Genomic DNA, 19,317 nt, shown 5'->3' on the forward strand with positions numbered 1-19,317 from the left:
ATTCAATGGAATACACATAAATCTGAATGTCTGAACTAAGCACAATAACCAAATATACTTTATTGATATCTTACAAATAAACTAACCTTTACAAAGAATTATGTTTCCCCTAAAAATCACTTAGTTGATCTTTCCTATCTCTTATTCTAAAACATTTACCTAGAAGCTGTTACACAGGATCCTTGTTATCCAGGACTCTCCAAGTTTCATGTCTTAATCAGGTTACCAGAGATTTTCTACTTAAAAAACCACAATGTAGTGTGCCAGAAGAACCAAATACTAATAAAATCCAGAGAAATCTTTTTTTTTTTAACCTTAGCCTTTCCATAAGAATTTTAAAACATAAGTGAAAAAAGGTTGATCAAGTTCTATTATTTTTAAAATTTAAACTCTTGAGCAAAAAAAGCTTTCTGCTAACCAAATAGACGCCTACATAGGAACCAAATTTTATAATCTTCAACTAACCTTCTCTTATTTGGGTCCAAATCACTCAATTGGATCTAAGTGCCTATTGTATTTTTCCAGCTTAAAGGTAATCAAACCTAGTTCACTACTGAAAAAAAAAAAAATAATGGTCCGCAAAAATCTCACTTAAGCCTTATTTTATACCACAAAAAATGAAAAACCCAAACTGATAATCTACAAATACCCATACTTTCATTCATTTCATGCCTTTTATTACTTAATATGCCCACACATTTATACATCTAATGCCTTAAATTTGTGAAGAACTAATTTTATGGAAATAGAGTCCTTCCTTAAAACAGGACAGAGTAAAGATTCAAAAAGCACTGACCTTTGAATTCATACTCTGAAAAGACTCAAGATTCATAAAAGCACTGCTTTGTAGTCATACAGAAAGATGGTCATTTGAAAATAATGACAAAAATAGATCATCTATCAGTCTTATGTTCTCTTGAGGTACAGAAGCCATGAAAAGTTAGAAAAAAAAATTTCAAAAGAAAGTAATACTTCTTTAAAAAAGAAAAAGACTTGCTACTTGGTTATTCAGGCAAAGACATTAACAAAAGAACTAACACAACCATGGAAAACTTATTTATATTCAAATGTATTTTCAGGAAGATTCCAAGATTTGACACAGGCACAAGGAAAAAGAACAAACTAAGACAGGTATAAACAAGGTCAATTATAGACTGACCTCTATTTGAAATGTGCTTAAAAATATAGTTCAGTTACACTTTTTAAAAATAATGATTGAGAAAAATTTTTTAATTCAAGTCTTCTCAATCATTTTGAAATACCTGTGAGCTGAATTCATACATTAAGGCAAATAATGATTTTAAGTATTCATTTAATCAACTGTTTAATTTGAATTGCTAATCCGAGGAGAAAGTTGGTTAAAAAAAAAATTTATTGCTACAAAGGGAAATGTACACAAAAAGCCTTTAAGCTATCGTAACACAAATTACTAATCAATGTCCAAAATGGTAAAAAAATACACGGTGCACAAAATACTTGCCCAATTTATCTCATCTAGGGTAAGTATTCCAAAAAATCAATGCATACTTGAAAATTCACTCAAGAGCAGCATTTAAATTCAAATGATTAGAATAGATATACTAACAATATACATCTATTATCCTTAACACCAATAAAGTAATAAAAATTAAGCTTAAAAATTATACAAACAATTTTTTGGATCTTCTAAGTTTGGTAGCTATAAAAACTAAACTAAAAATAGTATTACCTCCATTTTATTAAACAAATGCCAAACATTTAGAAATTATATAAAACAATTTCAATGTGTGAAATGCATGCAACATGGGTGTTAATTCATTACCTTAAGCTATTAAAACTCTTACCCCTTTCCACAATAGGACAGAAACTTAAAGCTCCTTTTCAATCTAATACCTCATACTTAATTTTCTTCAGGTTGCTCAATAGGGAAATCAACAGGCTCTTCCTTTGCTGCTTCCTCCTCCCCTTCTTCTGTAGCTCCCTCCACCTCCCCCTCTGTTCTCTCCTCCCCCACTGTCCCTCCTTCCTCCCCCTCCCCTCCCTCTGTATCCCCCTCTCCCTCCACTCCTCCACCTTCTCCCACTTCCTCCACTTCCTCTACTTCTTCCACTTCCTCTGGTTCCCCTCCTTCCTCTACTTCTTCTTCCTCTTCATCTTCCTCTTCTTCAATAGGTTCATCAATCTTTTCTTCATCCTCTTCATCTCCTTCTATTTGCTGATCCTGAGAATGATCTTGATTTTCAAAAGGGTTCTCACCCTAAAAACATGAAAAATAGCTTTTTAAATCAGTACACTCATTTTTCATCAGTGAAATTTTTATTTGTTCTGTCATGAAAAGTACATACTATCTGAGGTTTTTTCACTTATGACATATCCAGTACACATTTACTGAGTACCTACTTTATACCATTTGGATATATAATTTCCTGAAGTCATTATGTTATACTCAATAAACTGGAATACTTAAAAACTAGAGTATTTAAAAGCCGTATTTTCTTCTGAACTGAATTTCTAAAATCATACATAAAAATCAAGTATGTGCATTTTGGTAGAAATAAAACAGATGAGACAAAAGTTTGCACTCTACTTAATTCCAAAACTATTCAATATTTTATTGTTATAGTATCTCTTTAAATCTTAAGTATCAGGTATCATTTTACCTACTAGATACTATACTTTCACTTTTAAAAAACTGTGACTTTCATTTGGAAAACATCACAGGTAAAATTTTATTTTAGTAACTATGTATCTGGATCCAATCTCGTATAAATTGGATCACATCAGATTACATTAGTGTAGTAAGAACTGAAGAAGCAGCACAAATTAATGAACGGGTAAGTATGAAGGCTGATGCTATATTTTAAAATGAACAGCTATCAATGTGCAAGGTAAAAGGGAATAGTAAGAGAAACCATACTGCAGCTAGAGGTGTAGCTCACAGGTACAGTGTGTGCTTAAGAAGCTCAGTGTTCAATCCCCTGTACAAAAAAAAAAAAACAAAAAACAGAAGAAAAAGATAGTAAAATATCTGCCATAACAGAGTTTTGAGAATAAGTGAAGCTGGGAGTGGAGGTGCATGCCTGTAATTCCAGCACTTAGGAAGCTGATGCAAGAGGATCACAAGTTCAAGGCCAGCCTGGGCTACAACGGTGAGTTCAAAGTTCAGTCTGAAATACACAGCTGGGAGACCCTGCCCCCGCAAAAAAGGATAAGTGATAGATACATCAGTAATATCAAATAACTGATGAAAGAGATGAAAGTAGAAAATGACTGAAAAATGTCATTACAGTCATTATTAAAGCTGAATCAAAGTTCTTAAGGATTTTACATATATAAGCAACAGTATGTTAAAAATGATAAAGGCCTCTAGATATGATAGTTGGATCATGAGTAAAAGAAGTTTCAAAAGTAGAATGTACGTGGGAGTCAGCAGAAGCTATCCCAAGGATATACTGTCATGTGAAGCTCGCGAGAAACACAAGCCTGATTCCCCATTCTAAAATTTCAATTTAGTCAAGTACTAGAGCTCTTGTTAAAAACACTAATTCCTGAATCAATCTCAGATCTCCTAAATCAAAATTCCCAGGGCAAAAGCCTGGTAACCTCTATATTTAAAAAGCATTTCAGGCAATATTAATCTCAAAAGTTTGAGAAACCTATCAGATGGTCTGAAAAAGGGCCTTGGCAATTTTCTTTTCTTCTTTTTAATAAACCCTTGTGTTGAGGTCTGACTTTCAATAAACTGCTGCAAGGGAGTTGCTCTGCTATGTTCAAAACCCCAACCTCCATGATATTTCAGTTAGCAAGGAAGAATGAAACAGCCAACTACAGGTGGAATAGTGCTAGGAACTATTAAGAATTTTTGAAAAGCAACACTACATGTTCAAAGGGATGACCATGAATATCCAGGACAGGAATGATGGCAGAATAAGATGACACAACTGAAAAATTACAAGAAACTGATGATATGATTATTTTAATGGGGACAAGTTTAAAAGGGTATTTTTGCCAGACTAAGAACACCTGAAAGTAGTTTCAAACCATGACAGCTCTACCAGCAAAGAATGTTCTGGGGAATGATAACAGGGAACAGAGCAAACAGAAAAGTTGAAGAAAGGTAAATCACTGAATAATGTGACACCTGGGCTTCTGGAATGCTAACTGGCAGGTAAATCACCAGGATCTTGTTATAATGAAGATTCTCATACATGATGCCTGCATATGACCCGGAATTCTACATTGTAATGAACACCAGCTCCAGGGACTGTATTCAGATTTATGGGGTTCAAGAGGCACTCTCCTCCTGAAGTTAGGTGTTTCTTCTACTCACATGAGCGAGACATCCCTCAACCAATGGTCTCCCATGCATAAAGAGAATCAATTATGTACCTGAAAACACGACACAAAAACTGTAATTTGCAAGCCTGGCAGCACATGCCTGTACTCCCAGCACTCTGGGAGGCTGATGCAGAAGGACTGCAAATTCATGCCCAGCTAAGCAACTTAGCTACTTAGTAAGACACTGTCCCAAAATTTAAAATAGAAAGGATTGGGTGTGTAGCTCAGCACAAATGCTTTGGGTTCAATACCCAGTTCTGCCTCCCCCTCTCAAATACCAACTTGTTCCTTAAAACTTACAGAAACCATGATCTTCTTGAGACTCTAACCCTAAATTTTTCCTAATTTAGCTATTGTCTGTTTAGTTACTGCCTTTTTCATGCCATATCTGCCATACGTTGCATCTCAATTCAGGGCTGTGCTAATTTTTTAAAAACTACGTCAATGCAGTAAACAGTGACAAACACAATTAATGAAACAAATAAATTCATAAGGAACAACCCAAAAAAACTGAAATTATTCAGCTTGGAAGTTACTTGACTGAGGGTATATTTAATGATCACTAAATATATATCAGGTTCTTCAGAGTTTTGTATTAAGCAGCACAAAAGCCAACATAAACTTTTACCTATACAATAAACATTTATTGATGTAAGTAACAGACTTTTGTGAATCTTCAAGATAACAGTTCTCTTTTAAACTAGGTATTATGAAAGCTAAAAATCTCTACAATATATTTCTATTAGCTTCCTGAAAAATACTACACAATCAACTTTATGTAAAGGAATCAGGAAAGCCCAGCATAATAGCACACGATGGTAATCCCTGCACTCTGAGAAGATGAAGGAGGATAACAAGTTCAAGCCCAGTCTGATCAACTTAACAAGACTCTCTCTCAGAATAAAAAATAAAACAAACACAAACTCAAAAAGGCTAGGGATGTAGCTCAGTGCAAAGGCCCTGTGTCCAATGGTGAGGGGAATTGTCCATCAATAATATATGACAAAATCCCTGAATAACAATGAGGGCCAGAACTGTTTACATCTGAGTTTCCTAGTATGAAGAGGCAAACCTCCTAGCCTCTCGATTACACGAGGGAGCATCCTCTGCAGAAACTTACCTGACCTTCTGCTTCCCCTCTAACTTTTATCCACAGTATAGAAGGAAGAGCTATCTAACTAGTGTGCTAGAAAAAAAACAGTGGACATGCAGGACTCAATCCCTTCCGGATCCCCTCTGGGTCTTCCTACCAACACAAAGGGTACTCTAGTCTATGCTATGCCACATCAACTATGGGAAGCCTACAGCTGGGTCGGTAACAGAAGCTGGGGGAAGACAAGTCTAACTTAAAAGTGGAACATTACAGATCTTAGTAACTATATATGTAAGACAAGGTATGATCCAAAAGTATGGTGAATGTTCAACTTTTTAAAAAATTTATTACAGCAAAAGATATATTGTCTCTCTCAAACCAGTCCTCCTTGCCTTGAACATACTTACCCCATCATTCTTGCCACTTTCTGAAGCACTTGTGGAAGTCCTTTGTCATGTCTTTAATTATGGGGTGCTCTACCCATCAATGGATTCATCCACTAGTGAGTTCAGCCAGTGAAAGTGCTGCTGGGAGGTATAGCCTGGGGCGGGCTGTGACCTGGAATGGTGAACCTTATCTCCCTCCCCAGCTCTTCCCTTCTGTTTCCTAGGAAAGCAGCTTCCTCCTCAGCACTCTTCCACCATGCATATCTGTCTCAGAGCCAGCTAACCAGGAACTGAAATTGTGAACCAAAATAAATCTGTCTTTCTTTAGGTTGGGGATATCAGGTATTTTGTCCCAGCACAAGTGAAAGTGACTAAGTTGCACTATCACAGCTGTCTTGGTGTCCTGAGTCAATTCAGAATATTTACCTTTCACAGTCATTTTAACTTTGGGGAAGAGCCAGAAGTCTCCTGGTGCAAGATTCAGTGAATAAGATGGATCAGGAGACACCCTAAAGTTTTTATGAGACTGCTTTTCCACTGGATGGCACTTGACAATAGCATTCACCACCTATCATAAAGATACTCAAAAAAGAGAACTTCTAGAACCACTTCAAGAAAGTGGCAAGTGGGCTGGGGATTTAGCTCAGTGGCACAGCGCCTGCCTGGCAAGCACAAGGTCGTGAGTTCGATTCCCGGTACCGGAAAAAAACAAAAACAAGAAAGTAGCAAGAACAACGTGATGTGTCTGAAACATACAGGAGTATTTTGAGGGGCTTTTACTGCAATAGCTTTGTTTACTTTAAACATTCACTGTATACTTTACTTTGATTGCCCTTATATTCTCCAAGTCACATTTTTTTAAACCAAGGATAAAACTGACATTTTTAACTTCTGTCCAACTCTGTATAAAGGACAAATCATTTTCCACTCTACCACAACCTCAACAATGCAAAAAACATATTTGAACTATACACACCACATGAAGCAAAATTCTTCCCAATACGTTACACTATATTTAAATATCACAAGAAGTTATCATGATGTCATTATTTTTTTCAATATTATAGTATTTTTTAAAAACTTTTTGCCCCCCAAAGCTTACCTTAACAAAACGTTCATACCGAGCCTTCACTATTGGATTATTTAAAATGCTTGTAGCAGTCAAGACGCTTTCTCTTTTTATTTGTTCCTTATAAGCCTATAAAAAACAGAGCATAATGAGGGCACAAGGAAGCCATGCCATTAAAAATGTTTACATAATTCAAATATTTTATGCTCAAATTAAGCTATCAGGACCAGAATCTAAATCATGTATGATTAAAACAATGAAGATCCACAAGCTAATAAATTTAAATAAAAAACACAGGCCCCAAATATCATAATTCTAGATCTACTACAGATATGTAGTTGTTTTCTGTCTCTTCTATTCTATATATACCTCCTCAGCCCCAAACATTAATGTTCATGCTATCAAAAAAGTAATTTTTCTTACTTCAAGAACAAGTAGTCTTTCTCTAGGTTATAGTTACCATCAGACTGTATTATACAGAGAAAAGATAGTAATATAGAACATCTACCTGTTAAAAAGGTGTCTAGGAAATATTAAGAGAAAAGACAAAAATTAAGAAAAGACTATATTCTCAAAGCACCTAAAGAAATCTGATTTAAATGAAGTTCACTTCAATACAAAATAAGAAACTAAGAGTCAGGTATCTTCCACTTAAAACTTAATGCTTTATTACCAATTAAAATTTGTGGGTTTTTTTGGGAAGGGAGGCTTGGTGGTACTAAGGACTGAACTCAGGGACTTTGTACTGAGCTACAGCCCTGAACCAACCAACCTACCTTGCTATTCTCCTTCCTCCCTCCCTTCCTTTTTTTCTTTCTATTTATTTATTTATTTAGAGAAAATGCCTTGCTAAGTTGTGAAACTGCCCAGGCTGACCTCAAACTTGCAATCCTCCTACCTCAGTCACCCAGAGTGGGTATTACAGGTAATGCACCACCACCCCCAGCTACTATTTGAATCTTTAAATCTGCTTTTCTAATCAGATAACTTCCCACAACATAAACATGTATTACTTGAAATAAGTATGACTAAATAAAGTTAGCCAATATAACAGAAATATAATAAAAAGTTTATTTTTTCAAGGATATTCTCAAAAAATGCAATAGATGGCAGTAGTACTCACTTTCTAAATTCATTTATTCCAGCCATTAGAAAAATGTATCAAATCTTTTTTGTTCTAAAACACATGTTTACAAAACTGTTACCAATTTTAAAAATAATAAAAGATGCAGATTGGCAACAACTATGATTTCCTGAATGATTACTATTACCAGGTAACAGTAACTAGATTCGTTTCCTTCTCTAACACATTATTTATGGAATTAAGATTCAAACCCAGAAAGTTTGCTCCAGAGCCCACAACTTAACCACAACATGACATGGCCTCTCTGAGCACACCTACAGTTAGGCAGATTTGAGATTAACAGGACTGTGTGCTGGCTGGTAGATATGAATAATGATCAAAGGATGATAAAGGACTGAAGGATATTTCAAGAATTTTATTAAGAAAAATCAAAACTTACCTGCTTCCCTTTGATATGATCAGGAGATTTTAAGTGCTGCTGAACTGAACTATGCAAAGCAGGGATATACACACTACAAGCACTGCAGTGAACAGTCTCTACTTTCATCATGTGATCATCAGCAGTGACACCTATTGAAGAAATAATCCATATACTCTTACTTCTGACCATACTTTTGTTCTTGTAACATAATGGACAGAATTTTACTTAATGTGTTGCGTATAGATTTTACTCCTTTTCATGTTTATACCCCTTCTCAAACAAAGAATCAGAGTATGTAGGTTTATGTTGAATTTACCTACCAGACTCATAAATAGGTAAGTGGTTAAAATTGTAAGGTGTAATTACACTGTATTTCTTAATCATGTTAAACACTCATGCTATGAGGTTCAGTCTACCTTCCAAAAAACTAATAGAAAAGAAAATAAATATGATTTTGTAGTAAAATAAGAATATCTATGACTATGAATTTAGGTGTGTGGGTCAGGGATATATCTCAGTGGCACAAGTGCCTGCCTGGCAAGCACAAGGTTCTGAGTTCAAGTCCTGGTAACAAAAAAAAAAAATTAAGTGTGCAAAGAAAGGGGAAAAGATATCAAAATTTTATGTAAAGGAAGCAAAATTTATGTTGGATCTTGAAAATGATTAATGGAGTTTATTAAACACGAGAGTACAAATACATTATAAGGCATGGAAGCATGTAAGAGAAAATAATCCTTTCTGGGAACTGAAAGTAATTCAGTATAGCAGGGCAAAGCATAAGGGGCAAGGATGAGAACATAAAAAAAGAGGAGGACCTAAGTTATAAAGTTTTATGTGCCATACCTACGAATCTGAACTTTATACTGTAGATGATAGAGAGCCACTGAAATTTCCTGAAGTTATGAGACCATGTGGTAGAATTAGAAATGAGGCTAGAAGAAAACTAGTTAGAAAAGTATTACAACTGTCAAGAAAACAGATAAAGATTTGAACAAATACAATACTTAAAAGATGTAAAAAAGCAGATTTATAAATATTTTATAAATGAAAACTGACAGGACAAAATGCTACAAATATAGTCAGAGAAAAGTACCTTGGATACCTTCCATATTTCTGGACTTGGTATGTGTGGGCTACTTATGTATCTGTACTTCAAGATCAATGAAAGAGATATTTGGGAATTTTTGTCTTGTTTTCTTCGCAGGGTGCAGCATGCCAAAGGACATTAATAGTTACACTGATTTGTGTGACTGATGAACAGATGTCAATAGGCAGTTGAAATCAATGAAACTACAGTTCAAAAGACAGATCTGTGCTAGAAATACAGATGCAAAAGTAATCAACATATAGGTATTAATTTAAATGATGAGTAAATGAGTTCATCAGGAAGAAGCACGAAGGAGATTAACAATACAGTTAATGACAGAGTACTAGGGAAATAACCAAATTCTAAATGGCTGATTTAGAGAAAAAAAAAAAAACCACAAAGATTTAAAAAGAAAAAAAAAAGAAATGGCAAAAGAATAGAGACCATTAGGCCAATGAGATGCCAAGAAAGTAACCAAGGAAAAAAGGAGGAATGTAGTGAAAAACACTAACCAAGATGATTCAAACAAATCTACAGACGTTTACGTTCCTAACCTCCGTTTGAACAGCTTCAGTAGACTACTGATGGCAGGAAGTTTACTTACTGTAGACTAATGACAGCATAAAGTAATAAACGGGAGGTGAAGATGCCAAAACCAGTGTGGACTATGTTTAGACACAATTGTTGGGCTAGGGGTGTGGCTGTGTTAGTGCTTCCCTAGAAACCTGGTTGTTTAAAAAGAAAAGATTGGTTGTAGGACAACTGCGCATTTTGTTATTTTTATTTTTTAAAATGTTTATAGGCTTCGGAGACAGAATCAAAAGAAGGCTGAAATATAGTAAAGTTCAAATTTAAATTTGAGAAGGGGTAAGAGAGACAACAAATGAAAGAAGTATTTTCCATGAAATCTCCTCTAAATTGAAGTAAAGAAGATAACTGTAGGTAGTAGTAATAAATGTGTAACCACGGAAATAGGGCATCAAAGGAGTTCATTTCTTATGACCCACTTGGAGCTACATTATACACAACTGGATACTTTATTACTCTGGGAGGTATCATCTATATTGAAACAGATCATGACATATAAAACACGCATGTAAATTTAAAAATCTATTTACCTTCCATAACATCTTTTTCAATTATTTTTATTTCTGTTTGATTATTTGTCTGTTGCTTACGAATGGATGTTTTCTTAAATTTATTCACCATACATTCCTAGAAAATACAAAGAAACCAAATAGTTTTCAATGAACAGTTATTTGCTTAGCACCATGTTCATCCTATGGAAGACAACATTATCTACTATACAAGAACTATAATCTGTTCTCCAGGAGCTTAAAATTTAGTTAAAAACATCATAAAACACAAGGAAATTACAAAAAGTTCTAACTTTTCAAAATGTATTTTAGGCTAATAGAGAAAAACTAAACAGAGCTGGAATAGTGAAAAGGTCTTCTCAGGTAGATGAATATTTGCAAATGGTAGAAAACCATTAAGGTAAGTAATTATGAAAAAACTTTTAATTAGGGAACACAATTTTGCAAGGATATAGAGTTCCAAACGATAACTGTATTTCTAATCTTCTAGTAATGTCATCTCCCCTGCCAAAATTACTTTTATGTACAATTAGTGGTCCAATTCAAGTCTCTTTTAGCATTCATGGTCCTAACATCCTTCCCTTCTCCAAGCCCCTGGAGTACATCTGCATTCTTGGCATTTCCATTCAAATGTACCGTTTGTGTATCTGTGAATGTGTTCTATTTCCAATTATTTTTGGCTCATTAAGCGTAGTGTCTGTGGTCTTCAGTGTATGACACAACACATTCCACAGACATTAAAGAAAAACTCCTTAAATTGATGACCACATACTGACAATACAAAGGACACTAAAAACAGACCAGGTTCCCTTGGTTGGAATACAGACTGCCACTTACTAACAGGGTCAATTAGCTGAGCTGATCTTTCAATCATGATAAAATGAGTTACAATGAAGCTCAAGTGAAATAATGAATTAAAGTTGTCAACACGATGCAAGGTATGCAGTAGACAGATGATGGATGATAGGTATGAATCTGTATCAACAAATGGTTCTTAAGAAATTCTTTTTCCTAACACCTTTGCCAGAAACTACTGTGGGAAATGTGAAATAATTTCTCAAATAACAAATCCAAACTTTATTACAGAAGAATTCAGATTTAATTCTGGGTTAATTTTAAAATAACTTTCTTTAAAAGAGTAATTATTCAATTTTTAGAAACACAGTAAGAGAGGCAGGAAACTTACATAAAGTAAATTCAGATCACAAAATGCTTCTCACATCTAAAACAGCTACTTACATGCAAGAATTCCATAACTACTTTATCAAATTTGGTTTGTTTTTGAATATGATCTAATGTTTCCTGGTGTGACGAACTTTCCAGGTGCAGTTCGATATCTTTTTCTTCAAACGTTCGAAATTTACAAAATGAACATGTGAATGCCATTCTATAAGGAAAAAATTTTTTCTTTAAATATGACTTTATTCACCCCTTTAGAGTTCATAAGAACATAACATTGAAACTAATTTTACCAGCATGAATAATTTCCTTTCTTTCATCTTGTGACTGATTTCAGTTTAACTTAAGTCATAAAAAATGGTACTTCTTTAAGTACCCACTTGGACAGCATAGTCATTACACCACTTTGCATTTCTGGTCCATCTTGGTGCTTCTAGGTATGAAAAAATGGAATCTGCAGATCTAGAAGGTATCTATTTCAAGTACAGACGAATTAAAGAGCCAAAGTAAACCTCAAAAAAGTACTATGTCCAAACTTCCACAACTTATTTTACTCTGTTCCATCTTCAAGCATCTATACCATTAAAGTTTTATTATCAACAACATCAGGCAGCACACCACACAACTATAATTCACCACTATGGAGCTCTTGAGTGAACAAAAATCCTTTCCACTAACATCCACTTCAGTCCTGAACTAGACAAGAGCACTGATTTAGAAGCCAAAACACCACACCAGAATGAATTCCCTTTTAATTATTTATACTTCATGCATGCTGGTATTTCTTTTTTTTCCTTGAATTATGACAACCTTTTTCATACTAGTTTCTGATCCAGTCTCCAGTTTCGAATTAATTCTTTACACTGCTGTACTAGATTTATTTTCCTGGTTGAGAGTACAGGCTCTGGAGATAATTTGTGGGTTTATATCCTAGCTCTTTTTTGTGACCTTGGGCAAGGCACTTAATTTGTCTCACCTTAGTTTTCTTAATGAAATGAGAATGCTCACAGAGGGGTCATGAGGATTAAAAGCAAATATTAATACACATGGAGCCCTGGCACATAGTAATTATTTAATTATTACTTCCTAAAGGAGGTAATACCATTACTACTGGCCAAATGCTTCATTAGCCCCTCAAGGCTCAAAAACAAAGTTAAATAGTTTCCAGCTGCCTGTGCTGCCTGTATCACTGAGCTACATGCCCAGTGTTTTTTTTTATTTTTAGACAAGGTCTTCCTAAATTAGCCAGGCTGGCCTTGAACTTGTGATCCTCCTGCTTCCACTTCCTGAGTAGCTAGGATTGCAAACCTGGTTGTTGCCCAGCTAGAATTTCTTTTATGAATTACTTTTATTCTTAGTCAAATTAATTCTCTTTTCTCAAGTCACAGTCAATTAGGAACAACAAACCAGAAAGAACAATTTACTTAATCTAGATACACAGAGCACACAAGTATACCTAAAAGACCAGAATCACCAAACAAAAATTACCTGGCAAATGAGATGCAAATGCATTTTTAAACTACAATTTACAAAAACAAAACGTATGTATATTATCAAGACCAAGTAATGACAAAGGGTTCCTGTTTACTATGGTTGGGAACCTACACTTTAGAAAAATCTCCATCCGAAAGTTTCCATGTTCTACATTTTATCTTTTAAAGATTAGATTTTAGCTACCTAGTGGATTCACTTATATGACACAATTCATTCTTTTCATGCCACACAAATGAGTCAACTTTTAAAGAACAAAGCTATATTTTCAGTGAGAAATATAATGAACTTACTTTTAAATTTTGTATTTCTTTTCCTAGGATAAATAGTTCTAGGAAAACTTCAGAGATAGTAATAAGTATCAATTATAGTCTTCGAAAAAAAATTTCCTAGTTTTATTTCTATGTATAATTTGTATTTTATATATATTTTTTCTATTTAGCCTGCATTCACTGCACATCAGTGACCTAAAAGCCCTTAAAGGGATATGTCAAACTCTACATCTACTTAATCATCCTATAGCTGGCATCTGGATCATATCTGGAGCGATTATAAATAATGGACATCTTTGTAGATTAAATAAACTCATACTTTTAGGTTTTCTTGGGAAGATTAAGGGGTACAAAGAAATTTAAGACATTTTTAAAACTCTTGTTTTCCAGTAGTTATAACATTATATAGTCACAAGCAAAACATCATTGTCCTATGACTGCACCTTACCAAATCAGTATTTCTTTTCTCCTCCCTAATAAAACAGCACACTATTGTTTACATTTTCAGTTTATCTAAATTATTGTAAGTTCCCACATTCTCCTAATATTAACTAGCTGTTGTCTTCACCAAATTATGTATTAGACATCTTAGTTATTTTTCAAAAAAAATTGGAAAAAAACTTTTAATTTGGGTGTGTTACCTAACTTGGACATTAGTCATTTTTCAAGATTGTATTTTCCAATACTGCTTTCAAATTTTATTTAACCAAATATATTCATCATTTCTTTGGTAATTTATTAAATAACTTTTAAATGAAATAATCAATCTCTGGGGGGAGTAAAATATTTCATTTTATCTTCCTAATTCTTTTTTTTTTATGGCTTTTAATCTATCTGGATTCATTGCAAATGGTAGGTCTAAATTGAGTCTCAGTTTTTACCTCTCCAATCAAATCTTTTGTTTGTAGTATCTCCTTTATTATGTATTACAAATGTACTCTGTTCATAAGCTATTAATTCTTTTCTGTGACCACTGCTTTGTGTGTATGCACACATGCACATGTGGACAATGCTAGATTCAACTTAGGGCCATGTGCATGTTAGGCAAGCACTCTACCATGCAGCAACATCCCTAGTCCCTACCATGTATTTTTAACTATTAGTCTCTTAGGGATTCAGTGTCTAGAAAAAGGTAGCACCTATTCATTACTCTTCTCTTTCACAATTTTCTTTGAAGTTTGGATTGGAAAGAATTTAAACATCTGTAATATTTAGATTCCCTATTCAAAAACATCACTATCGGGGCTGGGGATTTAGCTCAGCGGCAAAGCGCCTGCTTGGCAAGCGCAAGGTCATGAGTTCGGTTCCCGGTACCGGAGAAAAACCAAAAAAAAAAAAAAAACATCACTATCTCCACATGGTCAGTTCTCAAGATTGTATGGTTTTCTTCATGTTATAACATGTGTTTCTTAATAATACTGTTATTTCTGTATATTTTAAAATTTTGAATTGTCATTATAAATAGGACCTTTTTTTCTCATACTAAGTACTGATTAATATAGAAATATTAAAAGTCATCTACAGCCAGGTGTGGTGGTGCACGCCTGTAATCCCAGCACTTTGGGCTGAGGCAAGAGGATTACCACAAGTACAAAGCTACCTGGGCAACACAGTGAATTCAAGGCCAGCCTAAACAACACCATGAGACAGTGTCTCAAAAATAAATAAATATCACCTACGTATCTTTGACCAATTCTCATTCAACTATAGGAAATTTTTCATATCCCAATTCATGTATTTACCTTTTCTAGAAAACTATTTAGTAAGCCCAATTTCTGACTTACTAAACACAAACCTGTATCCATCTCCGTATTTCTCGCTGTTTTTTTCTCTTCGGCGCCTTTGCTTTTCTCGTCGAGCCTCAATTCGTCGCTTTTCTTCTTCTTCGTTTTTCGGATCAGTTTTTGCTAGAATATCAGACAAAACGTAACAACTACAACTCATGTTTCCATTTATTTTTTCCAGTCACCAATTTACAAAGTACAGATATACAGGTTTAACTCAGTAATCATAATCTAAAGTTTGAGACCACCTAGCATTTCTGAAACTTGATTCATTTTAATAATCATGCATCTTGTCACATTTGCTTACATGACCATCTATTACACATTTTTCTCTAAATGTCTTCTTCATTTTTTCCCTTAGTCTTACTCTAAGCAATCCTTTTAGCTAAATAAGGTCATATTGACTACTATGCACACTCAGAGAAACATTGAAGTAACCTGACCTAGTGTGAAAATGTAAGTCCAATGAACACAAGAGAGCCCTGCATCCAAGAATTCATACTTATATTTTAGGAGCTGTCCAAGAGTTCCTGAAAATGTGTAAAACTTCAAAATAAAAGCAGGTTCATACCTTTTAATTATCACTGTAACAAAACTCACCATTTTAACCATTTTAAAGTCTGTAATTCAGTGGCATCAAGCACATTCACATGTTGTGCAGCCATTAACACTAACTATAAGGCGGGCGTGGTGGTGCACTCCTGTAATCCCAGCACTCAGGAGGCTGAGGCAGGAGGATCGTTGGAAGTTTGAGACCAGCCTGGGCTACAAAGTGAGCTCAAAGCCAGCCTGAACTGCATAGCAAGACCCTATCTTAAAAAGACAAAAAAAAAAAAAAACCAAAACACTAACTACATAGCTCCTGAACGATTCATCACTCCACACTCCAGTAGCCATTAAACACTCATTCCTCATTTTCAACTCTACTCTAAGGTTCTAGTAACTACTAATATCTGCTTTCAGCATTCTGGATACTGCACTTAAACAGAATCATAATCTCTTGCCTTTTTTTTTTGTTGGGCTGGTTTCTTTTGTTTAACATGTGTTCAAAGTTCATCCATGTTGTACCACACATTTCCTTTTTATGGCTTACTAATATTCCACTGTATGAACGAACGTACCATTTATCTGCTGATAACATCTGGATTGTTTTCACCTTTTTTGCTATTATGAATAATAACGCTACAAACACTGGTAAATGAGTCTGTGAATACCTCTTTCTAATTCCTTCAGATAGATGGCCCTTGTAGAATGGCTGGGTCAGACACAGTCTGTTTGAGGAAGCAACAGTCTCCCAGAACCACAGCTTTACATTCCCACCACAGCATGTGAGGTGTCAGTCTCTCCACACCCTTGTCCACACCTAAGTCTTTCTCACATACTACAACTATCTCTCCTGAATGTATGGAATGACATCTCACTGTAAACAGACTCTAACAATACATTAAACTATATCTATTTTTAAAAGTATCTTACAGATTTGCCATTAAACTTTAAACCTGATAGTGAAGAAATACTTGTTAAGCACTTGCTAAGTATACAATGGAATGTTTCAAATTATATAAAATCAGTATCTTAGAATTTAACATCTAGATTATTTTATAAGAATTTAAATATACATACTTATTAACCATTTTCAATACCCTTGTTCATAGATTTCCCTAAAACACTGACTCCACAAAAAAACCCACTTACCTGCTACTTCAAACAAGAATGATTCCTTTCCTACTAATTTTCTATAAAACAGTCTATATTTGTATAATTTACCAAGACCTCATAGTTTAGAAAATTCAGTAGTTATCTTTTAAAATGCCCATTTTCTGTATCAAACTTCACAATATTCCTTTAGCTATACCTGTAAAGTATATCTTTGAAATCTATCCCAACGACCAACTGAATTAACTTATTCTAGTAATACCACGTAAAAATTCGTATTTTTCAAGTAACAGTCAATGAATGCATCCCCACAACATATGTTCCACTTCATGTCAGGTTTTTAGAATATTGTTATTTCTTATTGAATAGTAAGTACCAATTATAAAACATCACAGAAAAGTAGATGTAAGCATACTACTTAATCTGTTCTTGAGTTTTATGTTAGACCTCATTTATTTTAAGGAAAGAATGTAACACTGTAATTTCCATTTTTATACACAATAAATTAAAATGTCTACAATGTTATAATTAGGAAAAATCTGCTTAAAAATGAAAGGAAAAATAATACAAAAGAAATTCATTAAATCATATGGAGGTTTAACAATAGAGGTTTTCTACAGCAAGACTTGCCCTGGAATAAATGTTTGTTTGCCATTTCTTGGTTGTCTGACCTACGCAACAAAGTATTTATCTGCTCTGTGCCTATTCTGTCAGGTGTAGGGGATCTGACACACATACCTACACCTGAGCAGGCTGTTTTAAAAATTAATGCAGGTCATACATACAATGCTCTTTAACACAGAGCCTAATGTGCAGTAAGCATTCAGGAAGAGCTAGCTTACTATTACTACTACAATGCTACTTCTATAAAATTGGATACATTTATCCATCTTTAAGCAATTTAAATGGGGATAAAATTTTTTTAAATGAAACAAAAACACTACTGGTATTTAAAAAAATATGTATAGTTTTGAAGAAAAGTTTTGGTTTTGTTTTTGCTGTTTTGGTTTCTTGACACAGGGTCTTGCTATGTAACTCAGGCGGGTCTTGTACTTACTTTGTAACCCAGGATGGCCTCAAACTTGTGGTAATCCTCCTGCCTCTACCTCCCCAGTGCTAGGATTACAGGCGTGTGCCACCATGCCCAGTGAAAAAACCAGTTTTGAACTAGGACTTACTGGGCCGGGGATATAACTCAATGGCACAGTGCCTGCCTCGCAAGCATGAGGTTGTGAGTTCACTCCCTGCTACCAAAAAAAAAAAGAATGACAAGCATGAATTAGGACTTATTTTGGTCTCTATGCTCTTCTCTCCTTTTGAGGGGGGACTTATTTGAAGGCTATCACCACTTTTTTAGCAACTACACCAGCAAGGAGCATACTATAATAAATTCACTATTAACACTCACTGGTTCTTATTCTTAAAATGATTAAACTGAATAATTTCACCAGAATAACTTTAAAACATTCATTTTATTACAATTATCCAAACCTCCTTCAGCTCCAACTGAACCAGGTAATTATTAATTCTAAAGAAGAATTTTTGCACCTTCACAATATCATCTCCTTAGCAAAGCAACTATAGTAATCAAGTAAAAATCAATATAAAGAATAAAAAATAATTCAGTACATAGCCAAAAATAGGTGAAATATTATGTACTATTTAACTATTACACATGTTCACATAAAATGCTGATACTTCCCTAGCTTTTTTTATTAATATGCTTGGTTTAATCCAAGTTGTTGAACTACACTTGATTCTATCTATAAAGAAAGAATGTACAGTTGAGAAACGAAGATGACAGTAATTTGGCTTAAATTTCTTTTTTTTAAAAAGCCTTACTAAGGTCAGGGATATAGCTCAGTGGCACAAGCACCTGCCTGGCAAGTGCAAGGTCCTGAGTTTGACTCCTGGTACAAAAAAAAAGCCTTACTAAAAATGAATAAATAATTATTCTACACTAAAACTAAAAATGAATAAATAATTTTAAAACCTTACTAATGACAATTCATTTCAAATATACAATCCAATGGTTTTCAGTATATTCACAGGTATGTGCCAATTATTATCACAATCAATTTTAGAATCTACTTATCACCTAAAAAGAAAGACTATCTTTAGGTATCACCCCTCATTCACCCAGTCCCTACCCTACAGCCCGAAACAACTACTGAACTATTTTCTATCTGTATAGATTCCCCTGCTTTAGACAGCTGTACAAAATGAATCATGTAATTTGTGGACTTTTCTGACTAGCTTCTTTCACTTCCATAACCTTTGCAAGCTTTATTCAGGGTATAGCATGCACTGTAACAGCACTTCTTTCTACTCTATAGCTGAATAATACTCCATTATATGGCACGTCATATCCTGTTTATCTA

At 34.4% G+C, this 19,317-nt stretch overlaps 1 protein-coding gene across 1 annotated transcript in view; it reads right to left on the minus strand.

Moving 5' to 3' along the window:
* Positions 1 to 1,043: 1,043 nt before the first annotated feature.
* Positions 1,044 to 19,317, minus strand: part of Znf326 (zinc finger protein 326) — a 33,241-nt gene continuing 14,967 nt past the window's right edge. Inside the window, exons 7-12 of the mRNA XM_005385083.2 lie at positions 15,292 to 15,403; positions 11,794 to 11,941; positions 10,576 to 10,672; positions 8,389 to 8,519; positions 6,899 to 6,994; positions 1,044 to 2,236 (exon numbers count right to left, since the gene is read on the minus strand). Coding sequence (XP_005385140.1) covers positions 1,880 to 2,236; positions 6,899 to 6,994; positions 8,389 to 8,519; positions 10,576 to 10,672; positions 11,794 to 11,941; positions 15,292 to 15,403 — 941 coding nt within the window. The 3' untranslated portion in view covers positions 1,044 to 1,879. The remainder of the gene's footprint in view (positions 2,237 to 6,898; positions 6,995 to 8,388; positions 8,520 to 10,575; positions 10,673 to 11,793; positions 11,942 to 15,291; positions 15,404 to 19,317) is intronic.

Source organism: Chinchilla lanigera, unplaced genomic scaffold (genome assembly GCF_000276665.1).
Source record: "Chinchilla lanigera isolate Chin_1 unplaced genomic scaffold, ChiLan1.0 scaffold00022, whole genome shotgun sequence".
Classification (NCBI taxonomy): domain Eukaryota; kingdom Metazoa; phylum Chordata; class Mammalia; order Rodentia; family Chinchillidae; genus Chinchilla; species Chinchilla lanigera.